At 48.7% G+C, this 27,781-nt stretch overlaps 1 protein-coding gene across 1 annotated transcript in view; it reads right to left on the bottom strand.

Moving 5' to 3' along the window:
• Window positions 1-3,976: 3,976 nt before the first annotated feature.
• LOC144141832 (histone-lysine N-methyltransferase PRDM9-like) overlaps window positions 3,977-27,781 on the bottom strand; it is a 34,380-nt gene continuing 10,575 nt past the window's right edge. Inside the window, exons 6-9 of the mRNA XM_077673319.1 lie at window positions 24,734-24,922; window positions 23,281-23,533; window positions 11,604-11,769; window positions 3,977-5,045 (exon numbers count right to left, since the gene is read on the bottom strand). Of these exons, the coding sequence (XP_077529445.1) occupies window positions 4,538-5,045; window positions 11,604-11,769; window positions 23,281-23,533; window positions 24,734-24,922 (1,116 nt within the window). The 3' untranslated portion in view covers window positions 3,977-4,537. The remainder of the gene's footprint in view (window positions 5,046-11,603; window positions 11,770-23,280; window positions 23,534-24,733; window positions 24,923-27,781) is intronic.

Raw genomic sequence — 27,781 nt, 5'->3', positions numbered from 1 at the left:
AGAGAGAATTAAGAATGTGGAACGTGATGAAAATTTTCTTCACGTAGCACGATGCCTCGAGACTAGAAAAGGAGCTTGTTTTCAGGGAAAGAAGCACGTTCTGGTCTTTCCCGAAAAACAAGCACCCATTCCGGCATCATGTCGATCCAACTTTGGCACTGAGTAAACCAATTCTTGCAAACCAATGCTTTTCCACGACAAGCAATAGCGTTCTACTATCATGCGGTATTTATTCTGTAAACGATTCCCGATTACGGCAGCAAGCGGATTTCTGTGACATTGAACACGTTTCTACCGTAGTTCATGAAGTTACGGAAGCGTTGTCCATGGCAATTTCGGTTTTGAGGTAATTCTTAGAAGGCACCCCCCAACTTTGTCTTTTGCCAGTGCACAACGCTGTTTCGTCATCAACTGCCATAGGCCAGCGCCGCGGCTTTCGCGGATCGGCTGCACACACCGGCTTTGTAGGAGAATTTAGCTGAGATATATTCCTCGATACGCATAAATGCATTGAGGCATGAAAAACGTGCTCCAGGGAACGGACTACCACTTCCAGTGTGACTTCCAGCTTGGTGCATTGAGCGTCGTCTGCTATTTGTAATAACTCAGTATGGGCGTAAATCGCACACGTGGCACGCCTTGTAAAGGTCACCTCCACGCTCAAGATTTACCGATTTCAAGAAGACCTTTATCTACGCTTTGCAAGCTACACCGCAGCAGAATGACACAAAGACATGCACAACAACACTGCGCTGACCGCCACCGGCATTCCACTGACCAAGGGTTCGCCACGGGCGGCGCGGGCGGCGCTGTTCTCTGAAGCGACGGTGGTGTCATACAATGGCCGCCCGGTCTTACAATTTATTTTTGTGTGTATATTTAAACATATTTGATGTGTACATGGCGTTCACGGTGAAAATGTAAACAGAATGAAATTACAAATACCCATGATGGAACCGCCGCTGGTGCTTCTAGTGCGCTTGTCCTCCTATGACGATGATTCCAAGAAATATTGCAAAGTATGGAAGTAGGTCATGCATGCGTGCGCCAACAATGATGCAGTCCGCTTTTAGCACAATAAATTTTTGGGTGAAAAGGTAGAGGCAACTCAAAAGACAACTTAACTGGCAATGACACTTTAAGGATTAGGGGAGAGGTAGGGGTCAGCATTAACGGCCCAAGGCGGCCAAGAAGGGCTCCCCTTCGGGGAACACCGGAGGAGGCGCGGGCCCCCAAGCCCCGCTTAGACGGCACCTAAGGATGGAAGTGATCCCAAGACGGCAAGTGTTTTTGAAACATTTTGCGCTTTGTCGTTGGTGACAGTGACGGAGAGCAAAGGTGGCGGAAAATAAGGTTTAGCTTGACGCTGCAGCCAACGGTGCCCATATATGCGCGAAATTGGGGCTTCTGGATACGTTAGATTTTTGATAAATAGAAAGAATAAAAATCAAAGCCCGTTTACGCTAACGGGAGAGATGGTGGAAACGCGAATCTTTCTTGGCGCAAATTAAATATGTCCGCGTTTGTAATTCATTTCTTTGAATTGCATTTATTTAGAAGTTTAATTACACTAGAGGATGAGCAGATGCTTGCAAAATCCAAACAGCTTCGACCGTGTAAAAATGGCGCAATCGGATAGTAGACGGCTTCATAAAGCGAGTGACCAGGTTCATTTGGACCACACCAATCGTTTTTATTTTCTTTTGACATCACCATCATTGTCGTCGTTTTGTGAAACCTATCTTGTAAAGTTGGCTGCCCTGCAGTTCCTTGTTGGTACGACACCGCCATCAATGCGACCACGGCAGCTTCGCTTTAAAAAACGCCATTCTAACAGCTCACACCATTTTATTGCGGAGATGGATCTTATCACAATACACACGTCGATATCGCTGCTTAATATTGCACCTGCACGCGTTATAGCCGTGCATATATTGCGCGCCCTGGATCACGGGCGCACCTATGCGCCATGGAGAATCCTGATTTTCGCCCAAACGGAAACTTCACGTGGCATTCGGGAAACATAACAAACAACACAAGTGCAATCTACCCTTTGCAAAATACTATCAGGCATAGCGGACAAGCGGAAGGCCAGTCGAGCAACATTGCGCGCGGCCATGATGAAGGAAACAGAGCGATTCTGCCGACTGCTCGGCTCAGCGCGCTCACGCATCGCCTAAGCTCGGACTTCACGGACTCGCAGTACTGTGGTACGGGATGATATGGCGTCTGCGTCACGGGGATTGGCCTCTCCTATCAGCGGGTGGGACGCCAACCTCTCTGGTATACCAGGTGTACCGCGTTCGAGCGACGAGCGCATTCGTGCCGTTTGCAGAGGGGGACGCAGCAGTGAGTCGGCATGGCTCCCGCAGAACTCGTAACCGCATGTGGTGATAAAATCAAAACAGCAAGCAAAAGCTCAGACTGAACACCGAGGTGACTACGAGTGGCTCAAAGGGAGCCGCGCTATGATGGAGCCGCCTTCCCTTTATCATGGCCGACGTTTGCGAATGACCTCGGTATTGTCATCATGAAAGCTCGCGTACGTACTATGTTGCCAACTTTTCTGAAAAGGGACTATAAGAGAGACCTTAAAGGCACATGTAAACCTACGAGTTGGCGCAGGAAAACTTAGCCAACCCTTCCTAAAATGTCCTGGCGCGTGTCAGTAGCGATCACACGGGAATACCCGGATGTCCAGTAGATGGCAGTGCGATTCACCCGTCTTTCGGTGTGTGCCGCATCACTGAGGGCTATACAAACCGCTTTTAGGCTGATATTAGTGTAGAAATTTCGATCTCTTTATTGATCCCCTCTGACCCAAGATTCCAAAAACATAGGAGCATTTTCTTCCTCACGTGAGCGGAGTACGCAAACACGGATCTTAATCGAGACTCATTCAATTTGTTTAGGGGGAAACCCTGTCTGCCCATTTATCAAACGCACCACTGCAACCAATGCAGCCATTATGCTAATTACGCCTGTAGTCATCCGTCTAAGCTTGTGGGGAAGTGACACCCCGTCTCTGGCTTTCTTTGTAGAAGTAATTGCGTAGCATATGTTCCTTATTATTTGTTTTCTGAAGATTAAAGGGACCCTGAAAAGCTTTGTGAAGGTGGCAATGAAATGCATTCAGGTGGTAGAACACATAACGGGATTTTTGAGCCAATTGTGAGCCCCATACGTTGTACGGATAATTCATAAACAATTTTTGAAGACCGCCTTTTTCAGCCGATGAGCGCGACACCGCAGCGAGCCGACCGCGGCTGACGCAACGGCAAAGGCGCCCCCTGAATCCCCAATCGCTGGCGAGGTCGGCCGCTGGCGGCGTCACTGCCATTGGCTTCCGGCTGCTCTTCCTCCTTCCTGCGCGATCCCGAGGCAAAGGCGGCAAAGGCGAGTCCGCAGCGATTGACGCGTGCCTAGGCGCAGGAATGTAGCTAGCGCAGAACCGAAGTCGAGCGTCGCGATGTTACATGGCTATTCCCAGTGTTTCCAGCTGCTTTGAAGGAAGCAGAGAGGGAGGAGGAGTCGATCGGCAAGTGGGGAGAGGTGCATTTAATTGCTTCTGGCGCAGCTAATACTGAATGTAGAGGAATACTTCCAACGGCATAGCATCGCTATGTTGGTGCTACGCGACAATACAGGCCTTTTGTAACTTTTACAGAAGGCTTTTCTGGGTCTCTATAAGATCCTTTTACGAGCGATATTTCGCACCTAGTTTGTTTGATTTTTCACACGGTTAAAGAACCCCTGCAGTGACTGTGAAGCTCCATAACAATCAGAGAACTTTGAAAGAATTCCAAGTTATACAAAGTAGTCGTTCGAAAACATGCGGGAACACACGTACGAGACAATGCGAGATCCAAGGAATGGTATCCCATCGACCTTGCTAATATATTTTGAAAGTCTCGAAATTCTCACCAAATATGGGCACCACCAATACTCCTGACAACAGTTTATTGCAGGACAAAAATGAAAGTAAAATACAACGAGCGCACAGAGATGAATTCGTCAGAGTAAAATTTGTTCGGAGAAGATTAAAAACGAGTATTTAAGCGGAAAGCAGGTACAATTTGAAAATATAAATCAACTGTGGCATGTAACACTTAGACATCGACAAACCTGCGCACTCAATACCGTTTGAAAGAGCATGAGTACATACGCAGTAAAAAGAAAGTGGTTATTGGCTATCAGGATACAATTTATCCATTGTCAGAGATAGTTGAAAAGGGAACTGAAACTCAAATTCGAATGCAGAACCTTATAGAACATAAAGAATGAAGAGGGTTGAAACGTTAAAATAACAAACAGAAGTTCAAATACAGACATTCTTCATAAACTTGAAATAAAAAGGACGCTATGGACATCCCTTTTGGATATCAGGTGGCACCGCAAAAGTTGAGACACGAACCAAAATAAATATACAAATAATAAAGCATTTTAACGCGGAACATAACCTTTTTCACGGAAGAGCTGTTTACAACCGCAGTGTAGTACACACAGTTGCCCACTGGCGTGGTTTCCTCCCTCCCGTTCACTCTTCGCTCTCACCCGCAGTGCCCTTCCCTCCCCCCCGGTGGCGTGCACGCAGGTGTCGTCTCAGGTTACCCACACTCCACTGCCCGATACCGCAGTGCGGGCAGCGGTGCGGGTACTGCCTGTGGTGCACCACCATCACATGCGTCTTCATGTGGCCCAGCTGGGTGAACCTCGCCCCGCACGTGGCGCAGGCGTGCGGCCTCTCCCCGGTGTGGGTGAGCAGGTGTGTGTCGAGGTTGTCTTTGCGAGCGAATCCCTTCCCGCACTGCGGACACGCGAACGAGGGGCCGCCTGGCTTGTGAACGAGCCTTCGGTGCCGAGCCAGGTTAGACGCGCAGGTGAAGCGCTGTCCGCAGACCTGGCACTCGTGGGGCCTCTCCCTGGCGTGCACTGCCCGCCGGTGGTTCCGTAGATGTTGTGCCAGAGTGAAGCCCTTCCGGCACAGCTGGCACACGAAGGGCCTCTCCCCCGTGTGCGTCCTCTCGTGCCTGGCGACGTTGGCGCTGGCCGGGTTTAGGTTGCGGGGAAAAAACAGAACACTGCTGAGAACCGATTGACACAGACACAGAATCTCGACGGAAATAACAACAGCCGCTGTCAGATGGCCGTTAACAAGAATGACCTATTGTAGTTTGTAATGTTATCATTTATTCTAGAAAAAATTAAAAAAACTGAATTTCGTAAACAATGCCCGCCTGTGCCTAATCACCTCAACAAGAATTGAACCTGGGGGATAGCAATTCCAGGGCCCACAAATTACTTAGCAATACCAGATGAACAGGTTTTGTAAAATTGGGAAATATCATAGTTCTGGTTCAAAATTAATCTATTTCGTAACGCTGGACGCGGGCAACAAGATCCACTTTTTTACGTGCACGCGTCGTTTCCAAGCGTGCGCTCAGTATAATAAAGCGTGAAGATACAGGAATTATTAGGACAAACAACCAGGTCGTTAATGTTTTGGTGGAACCAGTCGCTTATAAAATCTTAGCTTTGTTTATGTGTTTTGCATTGAATGCGATTATGCGCTTGCGATAATGCGATTTCCGTTAAGGTGTTTACATCATGTAATTGATTGTGATGGTTTCATGACATCGCTACAATTGCGGGTTATTTTTCAGGCATCGAAAGCATTCAATGTGTTTGGAGTTAACCAAGGTTTTTTTTTTTCTGTACGACTGCGTAATGTGATTAATGATGTACATTCTAATGATGTTAATATTTTTAAAAATCATCTGCATTTAAACTGGCTCTTGAAATGTTATGGTGTCTCATGTATTAGAACTTATGGTTTCTGTCATTTGAATGTTTCTTTGTTTTAAATTCTTATGTGTTTATTTTTGCTCTGATTTGTGCTTCACTGTTAAAAATTCTCGGGCTATTGTCGGGCGCGTACAAATAAAGAGGAATGAATGAATGAATGAATGAATGAGCTTTTCTGTGGCTATTCTCTGCGTGTAAACAGATTGATAACTGAGTTTTAACCCACGCGTTTGCGCCACAAAACTCTAGGCATCTCAAAACTAAAGCTCATCCACTTCACAAAAGCCTGAACTTTAAATGCCCTAATGAATGATGGATTTGAGCCTCCAACGTTCATCGACAGATATATTGGTGTTTCAGCCCATATCACCCATTGGGGGCCAACGTTAGCAAAGTGGATATCCAGCGCTCGAGACGCTCGTGAAGAAACGTGTCTCCCATGAGTTCCCCATTTTTGAGTTAAACCTGCGGAAATTCTACATCTTGTGAAATTACCAGTGCACTATCGTGCAAATCTCGTTGAAGGACATCAGCGGACACTAGACTCGGCCCGGTGGGTGCTTGTTTTCAAGAAATAGAACCATTCTTCCCGAACGAACGAGCTAAGCCTAACCCTGCTTAAGTAGGCTTAGGCACAACTACGGCCACGAAGCAAGACTCGCCCGGCGGAACCGGGGCCTGCATCAGCGGCGGCGTCGCCGCGGCCACCCCGGTCGTCACTTCGGGCTCGGAGGAAGACGAAATGCTTCATGACACAAGCGATGAAGAAAGTGGTCAGGTTTGAGCGCAGGAGCACGACACTAAGTGGACCGACGTGATTTCCAAGGCGCAGTGTCGACGGAACCGCAAAGCCGAGGTCGCACTAGGTCTAATTCCAACCACCCTCGACAAGTCCCTGTCAGCATCGAAATCAAGACCGGCGCACAGCAATTCAGCAACCAGGCCCGATCTCCTGCCCCGCGACGACTGCGAGCTAGTCCTGCGACCCGAGGACGGTTTGAATTTAACCAAAATGCAGCCTTCAACTCTGTCACTCGCTCTCCTTCAAGCAACGAACACAACATGGAGGCAGGCCAGCCTCCATCTTCAGATTGACTCAACCCAAAACACCGCCACGGTGAGCCCCCCTTCGAAAGAAGTAGCCAAGTTATTATTCAACCTAAGAAGATTATTCTAAACAACGCAATCCACGCTGCCATGTTGTACGGGCTAGCGCCGGAAGACGCGGTAAAGGGAATCATCCGAGAAGTCCCCGTCGAATTCTCCGATGAACAAATCAGAACATTGACAAATACGGATTCAAGGAATACTCGTGCAGAAAAATAGGAAAGGAAACCCCAACGATTATTCTGATATTCGCGGGGCCTAAGGTTCCTCATTACATAAGACTGTACGGCGCAGAACACCGCAGAACAACTACCAAGGCGACACGGAGAAGCTAACGCAGGACCTCCGAGACAGGTACCTCAAACCGGAACCTGGAGAAGAACTCCGACCCTATTCGGGCAAGCCCAACGAAGAGCTCGATCGACCTATTTTCCTCCATGAACTCCGTGCAGCAATAGCCGAGAGCACGAAGTCCAGTGCCACGAAAAGGGATGCCCCCACCTACAGACTACTAAATAACCTTGAAGGCGACTCTTTAATAAATCTGTTGGAATACCTCAACACTGTTTGGGAGACGGGACAGCTCCCCGCTCAGTGGAAAACGGCCGAGATAAGATTCATACCCAAAGCTGGGAAATCTCCCACAGATAATTTAGGGCAAATTTCCCTCATGGAGCGGATTGTGCTCAACCGCCTTCAGAAATATTTGGAGGACACAGAGCAAATGCCCACGACAATGTTCGGATTCCGCAAACATCAAGGAACCCAGGACCTATTTTTTCAACTTAAAGGGACACTGAAGTGAATTTGTCAAGCTCCCGTTTTTGCTTGCACTGCGTAGACTGGCTCAAATTAGCACACTTTTCATCCTTTATCCGGTTGACAAATCGGTAATTATTTTACAAAGCGCGAAAGAAGAAAAACTACCATGCGCGGTTTGCGGCGGCCGCACCAACTAAGGCTGTGACGTTGGGAGGAGGGGCGCCGTGATTGGACGATGCCCAAGGTATGCAATCACACAAGTTTCGGTTTCGGTTTCGGTTCTGTAAAACATAACCAATGGCGTTGTTGGATGGGCATTCTCAATATCTCAGTAATCATGGTACCGCGCTTCTGCCATGTTGTCGGCTGTAAAATGCACAAGATAAGCTTCCCAGGACGGCTTGTAGTCGTAGCATTCACTAGCCGAGACCTACGCAGTGCATGAACGCCCTCCGCGTACCCGCAGACGCCCAAATGTCATGCGCTTTTCCCCCATATTTGGAGCTTGCCTCCCTCATGCCTGTATCGTAAAAAGCGTGTTCGCACCAGGCCAAGGGTCTGTTCATTCTGGCCTGTGCCCACTGCCTGCAAGCAGTCGGTGCTTATGGCAACAGCAAGCCAACGAGAACTCGCTAGCGTGCCAGTGCCAGCCTGCGCGCGTTTTGTGAACTAGTTCGTGTAGCCATGAACGTTGCGGCCCAAAAAAAGGTGAACTCAATATAGAAAACATCGGCGGAAAACAAAAAAGTTAACTTACAAACAAAAAAGCACGTACCGGCGGGGATTCGAACTCGTGACTTGCAAAACATTTGCGGTGACATACCCAGCGCCCCAGACCACTGAGCCACGCAGCGGAACGCGAAGGCCTTGCTAATATAGGATATATATTGTACAACCGGTTTACACTTCTATTTAGTTTTGGCATTTCAAGCAGCTTAGGTGACCATTTGTTGTACTGCGATCGTGCAGTAAGCGTCGCCCGAGTTTCCACAGTAGCTCACGTCTAGCAATTGCATTTCGTAGACGGAAAAGCGTTCGCAGATGCGTAGTCGTGCTGCTGACCGCTGTGCTTGTTCGCCCAGCGCAAAAAAGTGCTTCCCGCGCCCTAGTTTTACGCTGTACGGTAAAAATATCAGTTGATTTTATTTCCTTAGTACCTATATTGACTTCGCTGACTCTTCTCCCGCCTTCAAGAGACCTTATATTTTCCTACTGGTGTACCAGTCAGCGAAGCGTCGCATGTGCGCTTGAGCAGCGCTTGTGTGAAGCGACCTTGACTTGGAGCTAGATACAGTGTACAAACAAACCAAGTAAAGAAAGGCACATTCTTCCATTCACAAACGTGTCCTGGCTTCGTTTCAACTAAGCGAACGAATTGCGCCCAAGCAATTTTTTTTAACCTCCTTGCATGATTGCGACGACCCGCCGACGGCCGGCGGACGAAACGCTGGGCCGACTGACTCTGTCGGCCGGGGAGCCGTGCAGTAGCGCAGCCGTGGCGCAGCCAATTGCCAGCTCATCCCCTCCTGACGTCACACGAAAACGCCACAGAAAATGGGCGAGCGTAACGAGAGGAGGACAGCATTTTCGAATTAGTTTTTCTACTAAATAAAATCGCGTAAACGCGCCTAGAGTGGTCGAAACATGGCCTGGGGACACCGGACTACAATTTGCGCTAGTAATCCCGCAATGTTTACATATCACTTCAGTGTCCCTTTAAGGAGGAGGTACTCAAGCAAGCTACGCGCCACTCCCCCCGGGCCATTCTGTCCCTCGATCTAAAGGGCGCGTTTGATAATGTGACTCACGCAAGTATATTGAGGAACCTCAATGCCTCGGACTGCGGAACGCGGACGTACGAATACATCCCCAACTTCCTCTCAGAACGCACTGCCGCACTCAGGATAGGAGGTGCCACATTCGACCTGATAAAACTGGGAGATAAAGCATGCCCCAGGGATCTGGGCTGTCAAAGTTGCTATTTAATGTCTCCTTGCTTGACCTCCCCAGAAGACTCGACGCCATAGATAACCTTGGGTATGTTTTCTATGCTGACGATATCACCGTCTGCACGGGAACCGGCTCCCTCGGCGATATTCAGGACACACTCCAGAGGGCAACGGACGTCCCAGCATTAAACGCCTAGGAGTTCAACTACAAGCAGATACCAAGAGTGACATCTCCCTGAAAAATTGAAGCAAACTACCGATCAGATAATGCACATGATTAGGGGGGTGTCAACTAGGAAGAGAGGAATGAAAGAGGCGGATACCCTGCGTTTGGTCGAGGCATTCGTCATTTCAAGGATAACCTACATCACGCTGTACCTCTTAGTGAACAATAGCGACATAAATCTCCTCAATATACTCATACGGAAGTCAGTTAAGCATGCCATAGGACTACCGATGAGAGCGTCCACAGACAAGCTACTCAGGATGGGCCTACACACCACCGCAAATGAATTAATCGAAGGTCATCTATCGAGCCAAAAGGCCAGGCTCAGCCGAACTAAAGATAGACGAAAAATTCTCAAGATAGGGTGAACGGCCCTCGACGCGATCCCGCAGGCGCAGATACCAACCCCCTGGCACCAGTCTTTAATTATTCAGCCACTGCCACGAAACATGCACCCTACCCATCAGGAGGCCGGAAGAGCAGCGAGGACCCGAGCGCTCATGACGAGCTTTGGAAAAGACCTCGGAGTCGTATACACGGATGCCTCCCCCTCATGAGGCAAGCCATACGCAGCGATAGTGGTATCGACCAAGAACAGTCTCCTTGTAAGCGCAACAGCCAAGACCACGGACATCACTGAAGCGGAGGAGATGGCTATTGCTCTGGTCGTCACACAGACGCCATCACAAATGATTGTCCTCGACTCGCAGCAAGCATATCGGAACTACCAATCAGGATAGGTGTCTCCAGCGACTCTTAGATTGCTGAATAACAAAATAGCCAATAGAAAAATCAAATTGGTGCAAACGCCTGCTCACGCCTCCATGGAGGGTAACGACATTGCCCACCAACAAGCCTGCGCACTCGCACCCCAGGCTGCGAAAGAAGGCGTGGAGTACTGCCCGCCCATCACTTTCAGGGAAATCACGCAGCACTATCAGCCAGAAAGACAGACACTCCCTCCACCTCATCCTAGCATCTCTAGGGAGCAGCAGACAGTCTTTCGCCTCATTCAATCTGGATCCTTCCCCCACCCAACAAGGCCACACCTCATGTTCCCGGAGCAATACTCGGCCGAATGCAAATTTTGTAAAAAACCACGATCACTCCGCCACATAATTGGGGAGTGCGACTTTAGCTCAGAAAATCCACCCCACCTCCATCCCCTCACCCCCCCCCCTTTTAGAGAGCAATGGGAGAGTTTGATGTCCAGCTCCTCACTGGCGACCCAGCCATAGTGCTGGTCGACCGGGCGCAGGCGGCCATGACGTCATATGGACTCCAGTGAATCAGCAACGACTCCTAATTTCGGCGCTCAATAAATGTATTCTCTCTATCTCTCTTTCTAGAAAAGTGAGGGGCACCACCCATGTGCTCGGCTGTGTTTACGATTGCACGTTTTCTGATGCCGAAAAAAGATATCTTAAGGAGATGACGCGTCCTTGCTCCACCGTCTTCATTCGGATAACAGTGAAAGGAACGGTGTTCGATCAAATACGTGGTCAGTTTAGCGTCTTCTCTTTAGTGGAAATGGAACAGGAATTCTGATATGCCAGGTAAGGCGCCATTCCATGGTGACAACGAACTGCCTGAACCTCATCAGGCGAGAAAATACAACGTTTCAGCAAATCGTGTTAATCTTACACTCCTAACGCACGCGTAAATGCCACCAAATTTCATAGCCACTTTAAGAGAAAATAGCCCTCCTCTTTTTCTAGCTCCAAGGATTGGGTGTACATACAAATATTGCCCACCTATTATCGCTGGAGTAGGAGCACTGCGAGCAGCGGAACTTGCGCTGTGGTTTCTCAGTGTGCTTGTCCCGCATGTGCCGGTCAAGACACTCCCTGGATAAGAAGATGACGCCGCATGTCTCGCACGGGAATCGCTCGTGCTGCTGCCTCGGGTCTCCTGCATTTTCTGAAATCATAGAAATCACGACTGTAACGAAGGTTTAAAAAACATCTTCAACTTAACGACAGTGTGCATTAAGGCATAAACGGCGCATCGCGTACCACCGGCTGGATTAGGTTATGGTTGAAAGATGCTCCCATTGCAGAGCATAGGAGGTCTCATATAACACTCTTAAAAACACCAACACTGGTCGAGAAGGTATTTAACTCGAGTTTCCGACATCCTTCTTAATTACTTGTGATCCTGTCATTATATTCTCTGTTGCTGAATTTATCCCCTCCGCGCGATCCTGGTTCTCGAAATGCCCCTGGTGTCTTAACTGTATACAAGAGCGGAGGGGATATTATGCACTATGCTGGTATGGGAGTAGCAGCAATCAAACCGTTTTAATGTAATGTGCCGCAATTTTTCTGGACTCAGGAAACATAATCCGAGTTCAGGGCTCCGTATGTCCCTTTTTTTTACTGTAGCCTGTTTTTCGGAGCTGTCGTCTGAGAAATGTTCAGCCAACTCTCCCGAACTTCAACCTTGCACTTTTTCTTTGCCTTGCGCGAAACTGCATGATGGGCGGAATACGGGGATCCGCAGTTGATTCCTCCACCTGATAACTATGAACCCGGCAACTAGTCTGTTACTAAATTTTATTCACGATTTCAGTTATTGCCAAAATATGCAGGAAATATTTGTCTCTCAAAACAATTAATGGAAGGGAAGCCATGACGGAAAGGAAGAAATGGAAGTGAATATAATGAAAGCGTAGCTGTTACGGAAGCGAATACCTCTAAACACGCCCCTTCCATTTTCACAGGGTTCGCTCAAAGAGACGGGAAACGGTACTTTCCAAAAACGGCTGAGGCTTAACACATCTAAGCCTAGCTATCACGAGCGAAAGGCTTTGTTCTGTCTGTGGTCGGTGATTGGCCTCAAGGAACTGCTCATGGCGCCATACTGGCACCATGGCACCTGAGCAACACCATCAATGTCGGGAACCGGCGCTGAAAGAGGCTAGCACTGGGCAGCCACTATCTTGCTCCAGTGTATATGTGTGCGCGTGTGTACATTGACTGCATAATGATCGGCGACAGGACACCGGTCTGAAAAACGGCTCAGCGCGCCACATGGGCGCACCGTCACAGGGCCAAAAATGACATTCTTGGGAGACAGCGCGACGAGAGGCGAGAGCGTTGGGAAGCGCCAACGGCTCATCTTTCAGAGGGCTTATTATTCCCGTCTTTAAGACGACACTTGACACCCCACGATAACAACGACTCCTTTTGGGACAGCCCAAGTGGCTCATTAGGTCCCCGGCGAATGTACGGACAGGATACAATGACGACACAGACGAAGGGCCGGTGGTCAATTACGGCGTCGGAGTGGGAGTAAAATAAAGCGACGAAAAGTATTAAATGCAGAGCATTTCAGTAACTCACGATGTCACCCGCGTTGTCCCGTCGTAGTCCGCACCGTCGTTGTCCGCACCCCTCCCCCTACACTATATAAAAGAATATACTATCCGGCGCCAGGTTTCGATCCCTCGACCCTGCGGGCGGAACGCAATGTACATGGTGCTCTACCCACTGCGCCACAAAGCCGACACAGAATGGGACGCTACGAACGCGCCTTATATCGTTGACTCATTTAAATTACTGCTGACGAGCGCTTTCTCGTCAGCAGTTGTCACAAGTGCAACAACATTAACGTAACGCAAACTACTTAACGTCGTGCGCCCCCGGAAATGCTCTGCATTTGATCGTGCCCCTCGCGAGGGGGATGTTTCACTGCCTCGCCATGTGAACAGTTTGCCACGCTTTAGTTTCAGTTCTTTCTTTGCTGGGGTGCCGACGAGCGGCGCCACCTCCTCGCAGTTCGCCGCGGTAGGATCCGCGGCGGGGGCGAGAGATGGCGCTGGCGTCTCCGCGGGCACCGGCGCCGGCGCGGGGTCATCTTTACCGCTGTGATACCCCTACGATGAAGCGAGGATTGCTGTCACAAGACTTTTAAAAGAGGAGACCGACTGAAGGGAGGGAGAGAGTGAGCGAGGGAAAGGCAAGAGACGAGTCGCAAGAAGCGCTGGGCAGAAGATACCAGGGCCTCAGGTTCCGGAGTATAGCCATCGCTCAGGTTCGATGTCTGACCATCCGCCTCCACACTCACCCAACAGATGTCCAGCCACTGTTCGAGCCCGCGAAGCAGCAGCCGCATCGCTGCGGACTCCACCTCAACGTTCGAGCCCCTTCGATACCGAGGTGGACTCTAGCCCATCACTCGAGCCCGAGCCGCAGCGGCGTGACCGCGTCGGTGTGACGACCGGTTCTATAGATAGGGACCTGTCCATGCGCGCCGATTCCATGTGCCGAATTTGTTATTGTTTGTTTGTTTTTTAGATGTTTTTGACGCCACTGCTTGGGCTGGCGCTGCATTTAATCCCAATTCCTGCGCTGTACATGCGTTTACTTGTCGTACCATTGTTATTTCCTATTTCTCGCGGTCCGTTGTTGTCAGTCTTTGCTGATTATCCCTGGAGGAAGTGCAAACTTTCTGAAGCCTCGAAGGTGGGTTCAGTTACCAGATTTTAACGTGACATTGTAACTTGGCTAGGCTGGCTAAAGCCCGCACCCGCCTGGCGTCCACCGAACGCCCGCCAACCAGAAAAAACCCGCCCGCATCTTCCCACGGGGGGAACTCGAGTAAATGCGTCGCATCTACTCGAGTCAAGCAAAGCGTCACGTCAAGCGAAAGCCAAGCAAAGACGCCCTTGACTGAATTCCGAACGCGCGCTAAGCCGCTTATATACACACCGCCCGCGTTCGAGGGAGAGGAGTACGGGGGAGAGACGCGCATGCGCACACTTCCGTACACAAGCGCGCGAACTTTCCACTTTGAAGGTGAAAAAACCAGCGAAATAGACGGAAGACGTAGAAGAGACGAGACAACACACCTTTTTCAACACGCCAGTTGGTACATTTTTTCACCTTCAAAATGTACCAACTGGCCCAGCAAGCTGCACTTCAGAACTTTCCACGCACCCACCACGCCGTTATCACGTGTACACGCCCTGCCGCTCCCACCTCCCCTCGCGGGAACCCCTGTGTAGATGCGACGCATGGGCGGAGCGGCGAAGGGACCGCGTTTTATAGCGCGCATAACGTTGAGGGGACTGCGTAAGCCGGTCCCAGTCGATGACGACGTTGGTGTACTTGTAAAGCGGCGTGGACTCTAGGTGCTTGAGCCAAGCGCGGATGTTTTTTCGCCGAAGAACGGCACACCGGTTATATGCGCAGCGCGCCCGAAGGAGAGGAAACCGCGGAAGAGAGAGTACTGCACATGCGCCGGCCCCAGCCAAAGCGCGTCTGCCGCGGCTGTGACGCAACGTGCCGCGGCTACGACGCAACACAACCCGACACAATCCACTTTAATCCAATCCAATCCAAATCCAAGCCAAGCCAAGCCAATCGAATCCAATCCAATGCCCCTCGCGAGAGAGTTTATATAGTGTAGGGGGAGGGGTGCGGACAACGACGGTGCGGACTACGACGGGACAACGCGGGTGACATCGTGAGTTACTGAAATGCTCTCCATTTAATATCGTCCGCAAAAAAATGTCCACAGCTGCTAACACTTTGCTAGCGTGTTCCACGTTCTTCCACGCGTTCGAAAGTGCGTGTACTTCTGAACGAATAAAGCCCAGAAACATATTCAGCATGTTTAATCCAAAACACTCAACACAAAAAATGAACAGAAGTCAGAACTTTGCCCGCACGGTTTCATTTAGTGCATAAAAAGAAATAGGAAAGGCAAAAGGAAGAAACACTCGGCGCGTGGTGAGTTCCCATTGGCTTACTACGTATAGCACGAGTATAAGAAAGAAACCGCGAGCCTGAGAAATTTTCCGTGCAGTCTTGGTTGGCCTTTAGCTTGTGTGGATGCAGTGTGAAGAGTGAATCTAGATGTAAGTAGCGGCAGTGAGTCTGATTCTGAGGTTGTAGTCGCAGGGGCGCGGCGACAAAACTAGCCAAAATGAACGCTCTCGCGGAAGAATGTGCTAAAAGATCGTGACCAATTTCAGCATTATAATTTGAGTGAACATAACGAACGCGATATTATTTCTTGCGTACAGCTGAGCAAGCGCCCTGCAGGCGGCAGGTGAAGGCAACTGATTTTCACCAGTTCGGAATCACTTCGGTACTTCGGCTGTGGCTCAAAATGATATTCCAAAGAAAACTAGTTTTTACCGCAACCATTTACCAGGGACAGCCTGCACAGCCACGTTCATCGTTTGTTGGGCTAGAGCTCCTCGCAGAGCTCCTACAAACGTGGCACTCCAGTTATGGTGAAACATCTGAAGGCGCTGAAAAGGTTACCGTCGATGAGTGCACGCTTCGCTGGAAAAACATCATCTTTTCCCGCAAGAATGACGCCACTTCCACACACACAATGTCCCTGTGGGTGTGCTTATGCTAAGTCGAGCCTTCCATCTGAATGGCTGGACGTGCATAGACGAGATTTACGTCAAAAGAAAGCTCCTCAACGTAAATAAAAAGTTGACAAAGTTTCCGTATGTTTAGATAAACCAAAATGTACCAAAATAAAGAATGCCAGTCGATTAGGCGGATATGGTAGCAGTCTGGTTGACTTGTGTACGTTGACGTTTTCATAGCTAAGAAACGGTTCTAGACTTGACCGTGCATTGTCGTTGCTGCCCGTACTATAGGCAGTCATCGGTATAATCGGAATTGATTGGTACGACCGCCACTGTTTATGAAAGCAGCCATAGGAAAGCGAAGCTGGCGAGTTTGCGGATTAAACAGAGCCCCACCTGAAAGAGCGCGTCGTCCTTACACGGCCGGTCGTGGCGTGGTCGTATTCTGCCCCTTCGTTCGAGCCCGCGCCGCCGCAGCTTGGTTGCGGTGAACGTCCACCCATACAAAAATATTGTATGGTCGGCTATAGAAAATCCATTTTATGGTCGGCTTTAGCTATTTGGCCCAATAATCTTTATACGTTTCTATGGGTGTCTTTAGCGAATCGTATCGCCATTCCTATAGGTGTCTTTAGCTTCTTCTATAGCTAGTTCTGTGGTTGTATTTAGATATTCGTATGGACATTCCTATGGGTGTCTCTAGGTTCTTCTATAGCCGGTTCTATGGTTGTCTTTAGCGATTCGTATCGCCATTCCTGTGGGTGTCTTTAGCATGTTCTTTAGCCGGTTCTGTGGTTGTCTTTAGATATTCGTATCGACATTCCTATGGGTGTTTTTAGCTTCTTCTATAGCCGGTTCTATGGTTGTCTTTAGCTATTCGTATCGACATTTCTATGGGTGTCTTTAGCTTCTTCTATAGCCGGTTCTATGGCTTTCTTTAGGTCTTCTTTCGATATCGCTATGGCTATAGAAGAAGCTAAAGACACCCATAGGAATATCCATAGAAATGGCTAAAGACAGCCATAGAAATGTCGAAAGATAATTGGGCCAAATAGCTAAAGACAACCATAAGAAGGATTTTCTATAGCCGACCATACGATATTTTTGCATGGGCTGCAGCCAGAAGAGAATCGCCACTACTTGAAACACAGCGACAGCAGCAGCCTCTGGGAAACTATTAACACGCTGCCATGCCGGCATATAGCCTTGTGATCTCTAGAACGTCTCCTGTGGCACTTAGGTTGTGTGGCTATCTGCATTCTGTAATATATGCTTCATGAACACTTCAGTGATATAGGGGGAGTGCAAGGTTGCGACTGCAAACACGTCGCCAGTTTTCATTCACAAAAGGCTTAAACAAAGGCAAACAAGAAAAGCAAAACCAAGGGGTTTATTCATCCCATTCATTACATAAAGGGCTACTATCTACGCTACTTCGCCGCCAGTAAACTGTTGTTCACATACGCCGATCGAAACACACAGCACACGCATTCCAACACTCTGGCTCACGCTTACGTCATTCGCTCGACAGCCACACTATGCAGCACATTTTCCACGAACGCCCACCGAGACACATATACCTACAGGTGCTGGGTAGTCCACAGAAAATAGAACACTCAGAAGTCGTTCATTTCACTCAGTACTCAATGCACAAAGTTGCAAGTATGGTGGCTAAAATGGAAATGCACTCTTATTTAAACAATGAAGACGGTCGCACATAATGCAATAATAAAAAACGTTTTCCAAGTCTGTTCAATTAGTTGCTTGTACGTTTTCTGTTCGCGAAAAAAACTCAGTTCGCGAAAAAAACCCAGCCACACTTCCCTCCCTGGGAACGAGGTGGCACACGCCACCGCCCGAGCTCTCCTTCACCGGGCATTCCCAGAATAGGGCAACAATGCAGCCAGTATTACAAACTCCCTTGCGCCCCTCTCCCAAACATACACAGACATCCTCTACCACTACAGAGCAACCCGACGCACCTATCCCCCTCCCCACCTTCCCTTTCTACCGCTGACGCCTGCATTTGGCGCCGACTTCAAACCAACACTTATTACAATCACCTCCATCTCCACCACATATCCCCTACTAACTACCCACTCAACTGCCCCCAATGCGATGAGCCTAACACCACAGCTCATCTCGTCTGGACGTGCCCCACCAACCCTCCACCACCCAGATCCCCTACCCTTGAGCAGTGGGAGTGCGCGTTGCAGAGCTGCCAGCTCGAAGACCAGGAGGCCCTGATCTCTCGGGCGAAGATGGCAGCCGCGGCACGCGGCCTACCGGAATAGGATGGCCGCCCACAGCTCCTAACTCTTTTTCTCCCCTACCCCGTCCCTGCTTTTCAATAAACGTTTTCTCTCTCTCTCTTTGTCTCATCACCGCGGCGAAATCTTCACTTCTGTGTACATTGCCATGCCCACGTGGTGCAGGGTAGCTTGGAAGCGTATTCTTGAACACCAAAAAAAGTCCTGCATTTCTCGCACAATACAGCCTCTTCAGTTCGTAAGATCACTCACCCTGGTGTTTTGCGTACGATGAAATTCCTGTCGCGGTATCGCAGGTATCCATTTTCGCATGACTTCAAGTTGATGTTGAATTAATCGTAACACTGTCACCGTAAACACCGAAATTTCCGAGAGCGAAAAGCGGCACATTTTCTTGGCGTCACACCATCAACACGAACACATTGCAGTCGAGTAGTAAATTTCCAGCATTCGGCAACACGTGCCATGCCCGCGCACATGAGCAAGGAGACGAGATGTGGCTGACCGAGTACATCCTGATATAAGCAGGTCCATCGCGCTAGCAAATAGTGCGGAGATACGTGCCCATCTTTCGACCTTTTTCTAACTTGTTTTCTGGTATGATTTTATTTGGCAAATACAACATCGCTTCACGTTCTGTTTTCTTCATCCGAAAAAACTATACATCTGTTATCAGTACTCGGAAAATTGGCTGTCACTATTATTGCTGCGCGCACGAATACTAACACAGCACGCAACGCCTGACCCTCTTTTCCACAAAAACTTCCCTTCGCACGACTGGGCTACAGCGTCGACGCGCGCGGCACTGACGCCACCCCTCCCCGGCCGGTCGTGGTCCCCTCTACCTTTTCAACGCTTCCCAGAACTTCCTTTCCGTGCCTCCTTCGGTCCAGCTTGGGTCGCTCTCCCCTTTTCTCAATGACTAATTTCAAAGTGAGCTCCCCGGGAGAAGGAATGCGGTTGTTCACCGATGCCACCATATTCCTGACTGCGCCCGCAGGAATGGGGGCCGCGAAAGTTCTTTCCAATTTGCTTCGACGCTGAGAAGGCCGTTTTCAGAGAAGCCCGCTTTTTTACTTGACCGCGGCAGCGAAGGGCTGCAGAGCAAGAATTCTCCGAACTTATACGTCTTTCGGTCGACGTTCATTCGCAAGCTTTGCCGACGCACAGTATCCAAAGTTGCAACCTGAATTTGAGCGTTAATCTGTCTGTAGCTGCCTTTAATCGTACTTTTCCCGTATTGTTGGTATATTAGGTACCTAACGTGTTTGATTAAAAACTTTCATATAACTGGCCGATGAACCTCATCATCGTTATTCAGTCTGTGTTGTAGATGTAGCTAGGTAAATCATGAGTGTATAAATTACGCGTCATAAGTCATATTGAAACCAGCGGAATAGAATTTAATGGTGCGCTCGAATTATACCTTTATAGGTATAATTATTAGCGGTTGGAGATTTAGAGGCTTATGTCACTATGTAGTCAGCTAAGGAAACTTTTATGCATGCAAGCCTATAAATTCTGCGCCAAACGCTTTCCTAATTCCGGCTAAATGTTGCTTAATTGTCACACGTCTAAACGTTTACAGTTATATATTGCGCTGTAGCCAGCCGCAGAAACTTTTATGGGTGCCTCTCTTTAGCTTTAGGGCAGATTCTCTCTAATAGCTGGCAGAAGACAGCTGAATGGTTCCAAGTATGTAGACTTAGAGCTAGACAACGGGCTACATCCAGCCAAATGAGCTTTTATGGCTTTCTCTCTTTAGCTTTAGGACGAATTCTTTTCAATAGCTGGCAAAAGACAGCTCAATGGTTTTGAGTCTGTAGAGTTAGAGCTAAACAACGGCCTATAGCCAGCCAAATGAGCTTTTATGGCTTCCTCTCTTTAGCTTTAGCACGAAGTCTTTTCAATAGCTGGCAAAAGACAGCTGAATGGTTTCAAGTCTGTAGACTTAAAGCTAAACAATAGTCTATAGCCAGCCAAAAGCGCTTTGTCGCGGCTGGGCTATAGAACTAAAGCCATAGATTTTTCTTTAGCTGGCTACAGTAGCCTGAATAGCTGTGACTCTATAGACTAAACACACTAGGATGTTCTATAGTCATCTAAAGAAAATTGTATGGTTTACATTCTTAAGTGCAGGATGCATAAAAACTTGAATAGCTGTCTATAGCCTAATTTATGCACTTTTATGGGTGACCATAGAGACCCATAGGCGGCCATAGATCACCATACATTTTTCTATAGACGCCCATAAGGCATTTCTGTATGGGCAGCCCTTCGTATGAGCCCATGCAGCGCCACACCGATGCAACCCAACGACGCCGAGCCGCAAGCGAGACTGAGCCAGTTTATCCTATTAAAATACATTAAAATTTTCATGTGTCATTTCCTCCATCATTCAATGCCCAGTGTGGAGTCAGGGTCACTGAGAAACCGGACCATCACATAGCTATATACTGGATCAATGGATTCGCTTGCGCTGAATGTAATGCAAACAAAAAGCTCAGCCAGTGCACCATCCATGGCCAGAGTGAGGGAGGCGCTGCTGAAGAAGCCATTGAACCCTCTCCTATCCCGTGGTTCACTCGAGCTGAAGCACGCGCATAAAGGTCCCAGCCAGCGCTGAGCAATAAAGTGCAGGCGACGCCGCCATTCCACTCTCGCCTGGTTACGTGGTACAGCAACAGGTCACGTGGTACAGCAACAGGCGCCGGGCCTCCAGAGCGCGCATCGGTGGCCTTTGCCACGCGCTCGCGTGGTCTGCAAAATTAAGTCCCCGCCTGTACATATATCGTTGTATATGGGGAATCAAAACAACGGTGCTATACCTGTAGCGTGCGCGTTCAATAGGCAAAACCAGGATTTGGTTCAAGTACTGGTTATGCGCCCTGCCGGAGCTCGTTTTCATCCGGATATTCAGAAACGCTTTCCGGATAATGTTACCGCTGTTACCAACCAGAGTCAGGGCACCTTTCCCTTCTAGACAAGTGTAAGCACCATCCATGTACTATTCGATAAACCTCTTTGCTTCAGTGACAAGTTGGGAAGCAGTCGTAAAACTGTGGTTTCTTCTTAACAGGTTTCTGCTAATGTCACCATCGGCATTACCCGATGTCGGACTGTTTGAAAATCTAGCAGCGAGATTTCTGAATGACATTTTTCCAGCACCTCTGTCCACGAAACCAACACCATCTACTCCATAAAGATCGTACGATTTGTGCAAGGGAAGGACGGAACAGGCCATTGCTGGAAGCCCAAACCGTCCTACCGCCGCTACGCAAAGTTACAAGAGTAAGACGACGGAAGGAAGCCGTGGTGAAAACTTTGTTGCGTTGCGCTTTTATCCCTGCAAGCAAAGTTATCGAGGTAATCTGAATCAACGGCGCCTTAGCCCTGCACTCTGTATCAGGACAAAAACTCCTAGTTTTATGAAGCATTGACAGTTCTATTTGAAAACGTGGTGTAGTTTGCTGTGATCCGCTTGGTGTGCTAGCAGAGTAAGTCGACGTAGTAATGCTCAGAAGGTTTCAAAGGAGGTGAAGCATTCCCCGGCTTACCGTAATGAGAGTACACAAATTGAAGAGTAATTATGCAGTGTTTCCTGAAAATTGGATCGACACGTGACTAGTATGGCGGTACTTCATTTTATCCAGCATTGCGAGTAACACTGCTCTGAGTGAGCATGTCTCGAAAACTTCCCGAGTACCTTAGAAACGCGTTTTTAAACAGCGTGTGAAGACCTTTGTTTCCAGTTCTCGGAGTTACTGTTTTAGTTGTACCAGGTCATACTGTAACGGGACAGAAAGCTCTACCTTTTATTAGAACTGTTTTGAAGAATTCCACACACCACCTCTTGATTTCACGACACAATCTATCTTTTCCGGGGCGTTTTTTTGCTTACAAACCACGCACTTTCCATTTGTTGCCAACTGTACTTAAATTAACCTGCAACAGGTACATCTTATGGTTTCTTGGAGCTCAAACAACTGACATCAATAAAAACGTCTCAGTGGCTTCTGTGTGGGACAATGGCGAATCGGAAGCTACGTTCGACATTTGTAAACGATAAATTCGTCGTAATAAATGAGCTATTGACGAATTAAAACAATCGACCCAAAAAAACTCACCCTAACTTTAATGAACACAAAGTTTTCGAACGAGAAACGGGAGCACATTCCGAGGAGCTAGTCATAGATAACTGCAAAGCTACCTCGATATAACGCTCAACAAACGCGATATTGAACGAGCGCACCAACTTGGATTTTTTCAACCTCGCAAAAACAGGGCCATTGTTACAAAGCTTACCCATTTGCAAAATAAGGATAGCATTCTTTTTAACACAAATAAACTGAACAATAAACTGAACAAATAAGCTGAACTGAACATTCACAATACCACAGGGAACCTCTACTAACACCCGACCGATGCCCCAACGATTTCAGGTGATTGTATTCAGAAAAGCCCCGTCCGCACACTCAAAGTTTACAACCTAAAAGTATTCGTCGGTGTACTGACCTACATTTTTGACGCAACCACGCGAACGGCAATTCCATGCCTGCCAGAGAAATCTACTAAAACCCCTAGTCATTGTAGTATACTTTCTTTCACCTATTTATACTAGCATAAGGGGTCTCTTACCTAAGCGCAGTGCGATTCCCTATACAACTGGTCCAGGCGAGCCATTGTAACTTGGTCGTACTAACCGAAACATGGCTTGTGCATCTATCTTCGTGCATTAATTGCTTTCTGCATTTATAACACCATATAAATGAAACAAATTATAGCGCCTTCATTCATGTCACTGAAGTGTTGGAGAAGCATTCCCACCTTTGTCCTCCTTCCCTGTGGCTTCACGGTCCTTGAGGAGCCCGAGATCCCTGGCGAAGGAGTTGCCGTACCAGACGAGCAGCTCCTCGCATGCCTCTATAGGCTTACGCGTCCGGTAGTAGATGGCCCCCGCGCGTTCAAAGGCCACCACGTTCTGCTCGGCCTCATTGGGGGCGCAGTTGACGTAGCGCATCCAATTGGACTTGTCTAGCGGACGGGCGTCCACTAGGAAGCTCCGTCCACCACCTCGCACCTGCGGCATGGTTTCAGAATGGCATTGTGCGGCAGTAGATTACATACGTGCCAGCATATAACAATGTTATCCACAAATGACATTAGTTGTCATTATAGCAGTCAGTAAGCCAGTCATAACCCCTTCCCGCCACGTTCAGCGTCATCACACTCATCCAAATTTATCTCCGTTGCAGAATCAACGCCTCCCTCTACTGATTTCTAATTTATTTTATTCCGCAGTGTTCCAAAGCTTCTTTCACTCGAATTTTCTTATCTTATCTCTCCGTTTAGGTATCCGTCTTCCCTTACCTCCAGCCTGTGTCTGGGTATCCAGTTCGCCACCCTGGTGTACTACTGGTTCTCAGTCATGCGCAGTAAATCTCCAGACCAACTCCATTTTGTTCACTGTCACTGGACCCCTCCACTCTGTCTCTCAGTGTACACTATCCTAAAGCAAGTATTTTTGTGCACGTAGTGCGGAGCCGTAATGTGCCTCCTTCGTCCCAAATCCGAACCCGTATGACATTCCCCACCTTCAAGAGGGGCTCACCAGCCTCACTTCGACAGCACCGAAGGAATTCAAAATAACCCATCCTGGAAACAATATCTATCTCCGTCACCGATTTCCCCTCTCTACATAGAGTCCTCCAGCCTAAATACGTTTTCTCAAACACATCACCTACGACAAAAACTGCTTCGGGATGCCCAGTACCCTGCACCCATGGTGTGGGAGTATAAGGGTATCGCGGAAATACCATAGGTCCCCTCACCAACACCGGAACAGCGGGAGACCGTGCTGACAAGCGAGGTCCCGGAAAGCCGCTGCGGCCTTTTGGCCCGGCCCGTTAGAGCTGCACTTGCCCATAGTATCCCAGACTATGAGCGCCACCCTCCACGGATGGCCGACAACCATCCTCCGCTGCTTTCTCCTTTTCCCTGTGAGCACTAAACTTTTTCGCACATTATCCTGTCTATCTGTAATGATTTCACTTATGATATATTGCACACCAACTGGCTCACTAATCCAAAAAGATCATTTTCTATGCCTAGGCTTTGCTCCTATCGTTCTTCTTATTTTGTATTTTTAACCGGTAAGTGTTCCCGTCCGACAATCAATTTTAAGAGGGCAACTATCAATGTTGGGGAAGAAGGTTGTGTCTTTCAGCAGATCGCAGAGCCATGCAGTTCTCTGCAAATATCCAAGCATCTCCTCTCGCACCTGCCAGGCGTAGCCGTTGCCCTTGCCAACCGAGTCCACCCGGACGCCCTCATACGGTCCGAAGCAGAGCCTCTTTGGCAGGGGCTTGGCAGCGAACACGCCGTACTGTGCGCCCTTGATGGTCGAGCGGCGGATGACCAGGCAGTCGGGCACCGTCTTGTTGGCGCGCTGGGGATCGCCCTCAGGGACCTGCACAGAATACCACCACGCTGTTCTGATCAATGCACCGAAAGGCTTCTCTCTTTCATCGAAGGCCCAGCCGACTTCCTGCAAGCCATCGTGGTCTCCAGAATGTGTTCGTGTGGCAGGTGAATCCATTTTGTACATATCGCCCCGTAGTGTCCTGGAATCTGGGCGGCAGATTCTGATATAAAGGTAAATGCTTAGTCGGCCCTCCGTGGAAACGCAGCAGGCCCTCGTTCACGCAGTGACCTGCCATTCCACGTGCGCTTCGGGTAATCGTAAATTGCAGAACTATATAAACACCGGGCAACCATTATCCTAATGTTTTGGGTTATTGAGAGTACAGTGACACGTAGTTGCTCTTTTAAATAAATTACGCCACTGTTTGGCCTAATGAACGTAACTACTGAAGTACGAAAACGTGCTATTTTTATCATTCCTCTTCACTGTAAGCTCAGTGGCTTGTTCTCAACCGTATGCACATGCACTTGGCCTACATTATTTTAGAAGCTTTGTTTGACATAGCGATGTATAGCTGGCAGTAGGGTGATCCTGCTGCTTCAAGCAACTCGCTTAACCCTTTCGGCCCTGATTTTTTTTTTATTTCTATGTGTTTTCCTAAATTTTAGGGTACCATAAGCCCACAAACAAAATAGAGCTGCAAGTAAAAGTAATAAGAGATTTACTAATGAGGCAATTAAGACATCTGGCAATTAAAATTTTGTGTAGAGCAATTTTGCGTAGAACTTTTTTCACATTTCCCTAAACGTTATGACTACATGAAACGACAAACAAAAATTCCTTTTCGTAGTGCACGTATTTAATGATTTACAAGTTTGGATATAAAACTCAGACCGCCATTTCTTTCAGCCTCTGCGTCGTGTTTTCGACTTAACCGGAGCTTGTTCTTTATTATAGCAAGTAGCTCAACTAAAATAAAGCAACAGAGATATCTATCGCAATAGGCATCATTAAAGGACAATTCCCCCTCAACCAAACAGGAGTTTTGGTTCATTTTCTTTGCGCTAGAGGAACTACAATGTGATGGCGTCAATTTGACGCCACCAGGGCCGAAAGGGTTAAGCAATGAGAGAGTGCTGAGCCTCATTTTAATCTGCATGCGGACACCCACCCCTCGAATTACTTGTGTTGGACCTCTGGGTCCTCCAGCTGCGGCGCGATTCTCAGGAAGGGGAGCGACACGTCGTGATCCGATGAGGCTTTAATGGACTCAGAAGAAGTGGAGCGAGCCGACGCAGCCACGAGAGCATGCGGCAGCTCGTGAAGAGCATGATGAAAATGATGATGATCGGCGTCGTCTGCTAGAAGTGGTGAAGACGAGGAAGTCACAACAGCCTGCGATGCCGAAGAACTCAGACTTTCGCGCAAAAAGGAGATGCTCGCCAAAGCTGGACGATGCTTTCGTTGTCTCAAGAAGGGTCACTTGGCGAGAGATTGCAGAAGCCAGCTAAAATATGGCAAGTGCACGAGAAGGCACGCAAGATCCGTGTGCCCCGCAGACAGCACTAACAACGACATGGAGAACGTGACGTCTGCACCGATCAACCTGGTCGCGAAACAAGCAGGCTCTGTCGTGATGCTGCAGACACTCTCAGCCACAATAGCAGGCGCGAAAACGTCAGGGCGCTACCCAGTTCTGTTCGATGGGGGAAGCCAGCGGAGCTTCATTACTGCCAGTGCTTCTGAAAAACTCGGTTGCAAATCACTGGGCGAGGAAACGTTAACCGTAGGCGCGTTCGGAGGTCAAAATACGCGGAAAACGATGAAGAAGGTGCGCGTCATCCTTTTCGCTGCAGACAACATAAGCCCGATTAGCGTCGTCTGCTAGAAGTGGTGAAGACGAGGAAGTCACAACAGTCTCCCCCGCCGACAGATGACGCTAGGTGTATTCGGAACGGTAAAGTCGGGGATCGGGCCGCTTGAGTAAAGTGCCGCAAGGAAAACGCAGCTTGTTGGACCTGAAGACTCTGTCCCGTCGGCTGATCTCGACTCTTCCGTTCATGTCAAGGTCTACACATGTCTTGGAAGAGCTTTTCCGAGTAGCATGCTATCCTTCAATAAGTCCGCATTTTTGGGGGGCGTTCCAGGTGAAATTTCCGAGCTTCGTTCCTCGTCGTTCCTCGTTCCATAGCACTTTCTCCGCCATCGGTGTTTATGCCGCCTAACCTGCTGCTTCTTACAATTTGTACAGCGTGTTTTGCTCGCCAGAGGGGATTTGTGAGGATAGGAGAAGGAACGCTTTCTAAAGCAGAGAAGTTTGCTGTAGACGGAAAACTTTTCTTGCACGTGTCGGACCATCTGTGAGGGCGTGCTTTTGCTGCCTGTTCTTTGTGTTTTCCTCTCTGGAAGTCTTCGCGTCTTCACATCCGCTGTGTTCCGTGTATGCAGCGCGACAGTTTTCCCTTGACGCCTCACTTCGTGCGCGGCATCATGTCTCCTGGTACGTGCTTTCCTTTTGCATTCTCTTTTTGACTCGGTCAGTTTTGTAGACGTCGTGCTCGCGAAGATTTCCTGTATCCTTTGACGCCTCCTCGCTGAAGTGCAGGATGATCTTGGACTCGAGCGAAATGATGTCCGACCGCTTGTTGCATTGAAGTCGTAGCTTTTTTGAGGTTCGAGAAAGAGAGCAAGATGATTTTACCGGTGAAGCCATTCTTTCTTCCGAGGCGGCGGATACTACAGGTTCGTTGCTAGCCAATATACGTGGACCAGTTAAAGCTTCTCGGAAGATCTCATTCTGGCGCATCTCCATCGCTTCTTCAGGAGGGAACTCGAATCCAATAAGGGGATCGTCCACACATATAGAGCCTGGTGGTAGTCGCGCTGTCAGTGGGTCGTAGTTTT

Source organism: Haemaphysalis longicornis, unplaced genomic scaffold (genome assembly GCF_048455015.1).
Source record: "Haemaphysalis longicornis isolate Haplotype H1 unplaced genomic scaffold, Haemaphysalis longicornis Haplotype H1 scaffold_6, whole genome shotgun sequence".
Taxonomy (NCBI): Eukaryota; Metazoa; Arthropoda; class Arachnida; order Ixodida; family Ixodidae; genus Haemaphysalis; species Haemaphysalis longicornis.
The sequence above is the reverse complement of the archived record's forward strand: the minus strand, read 5'-3'. Positions and strand labels throughout refer to the sequence as shown.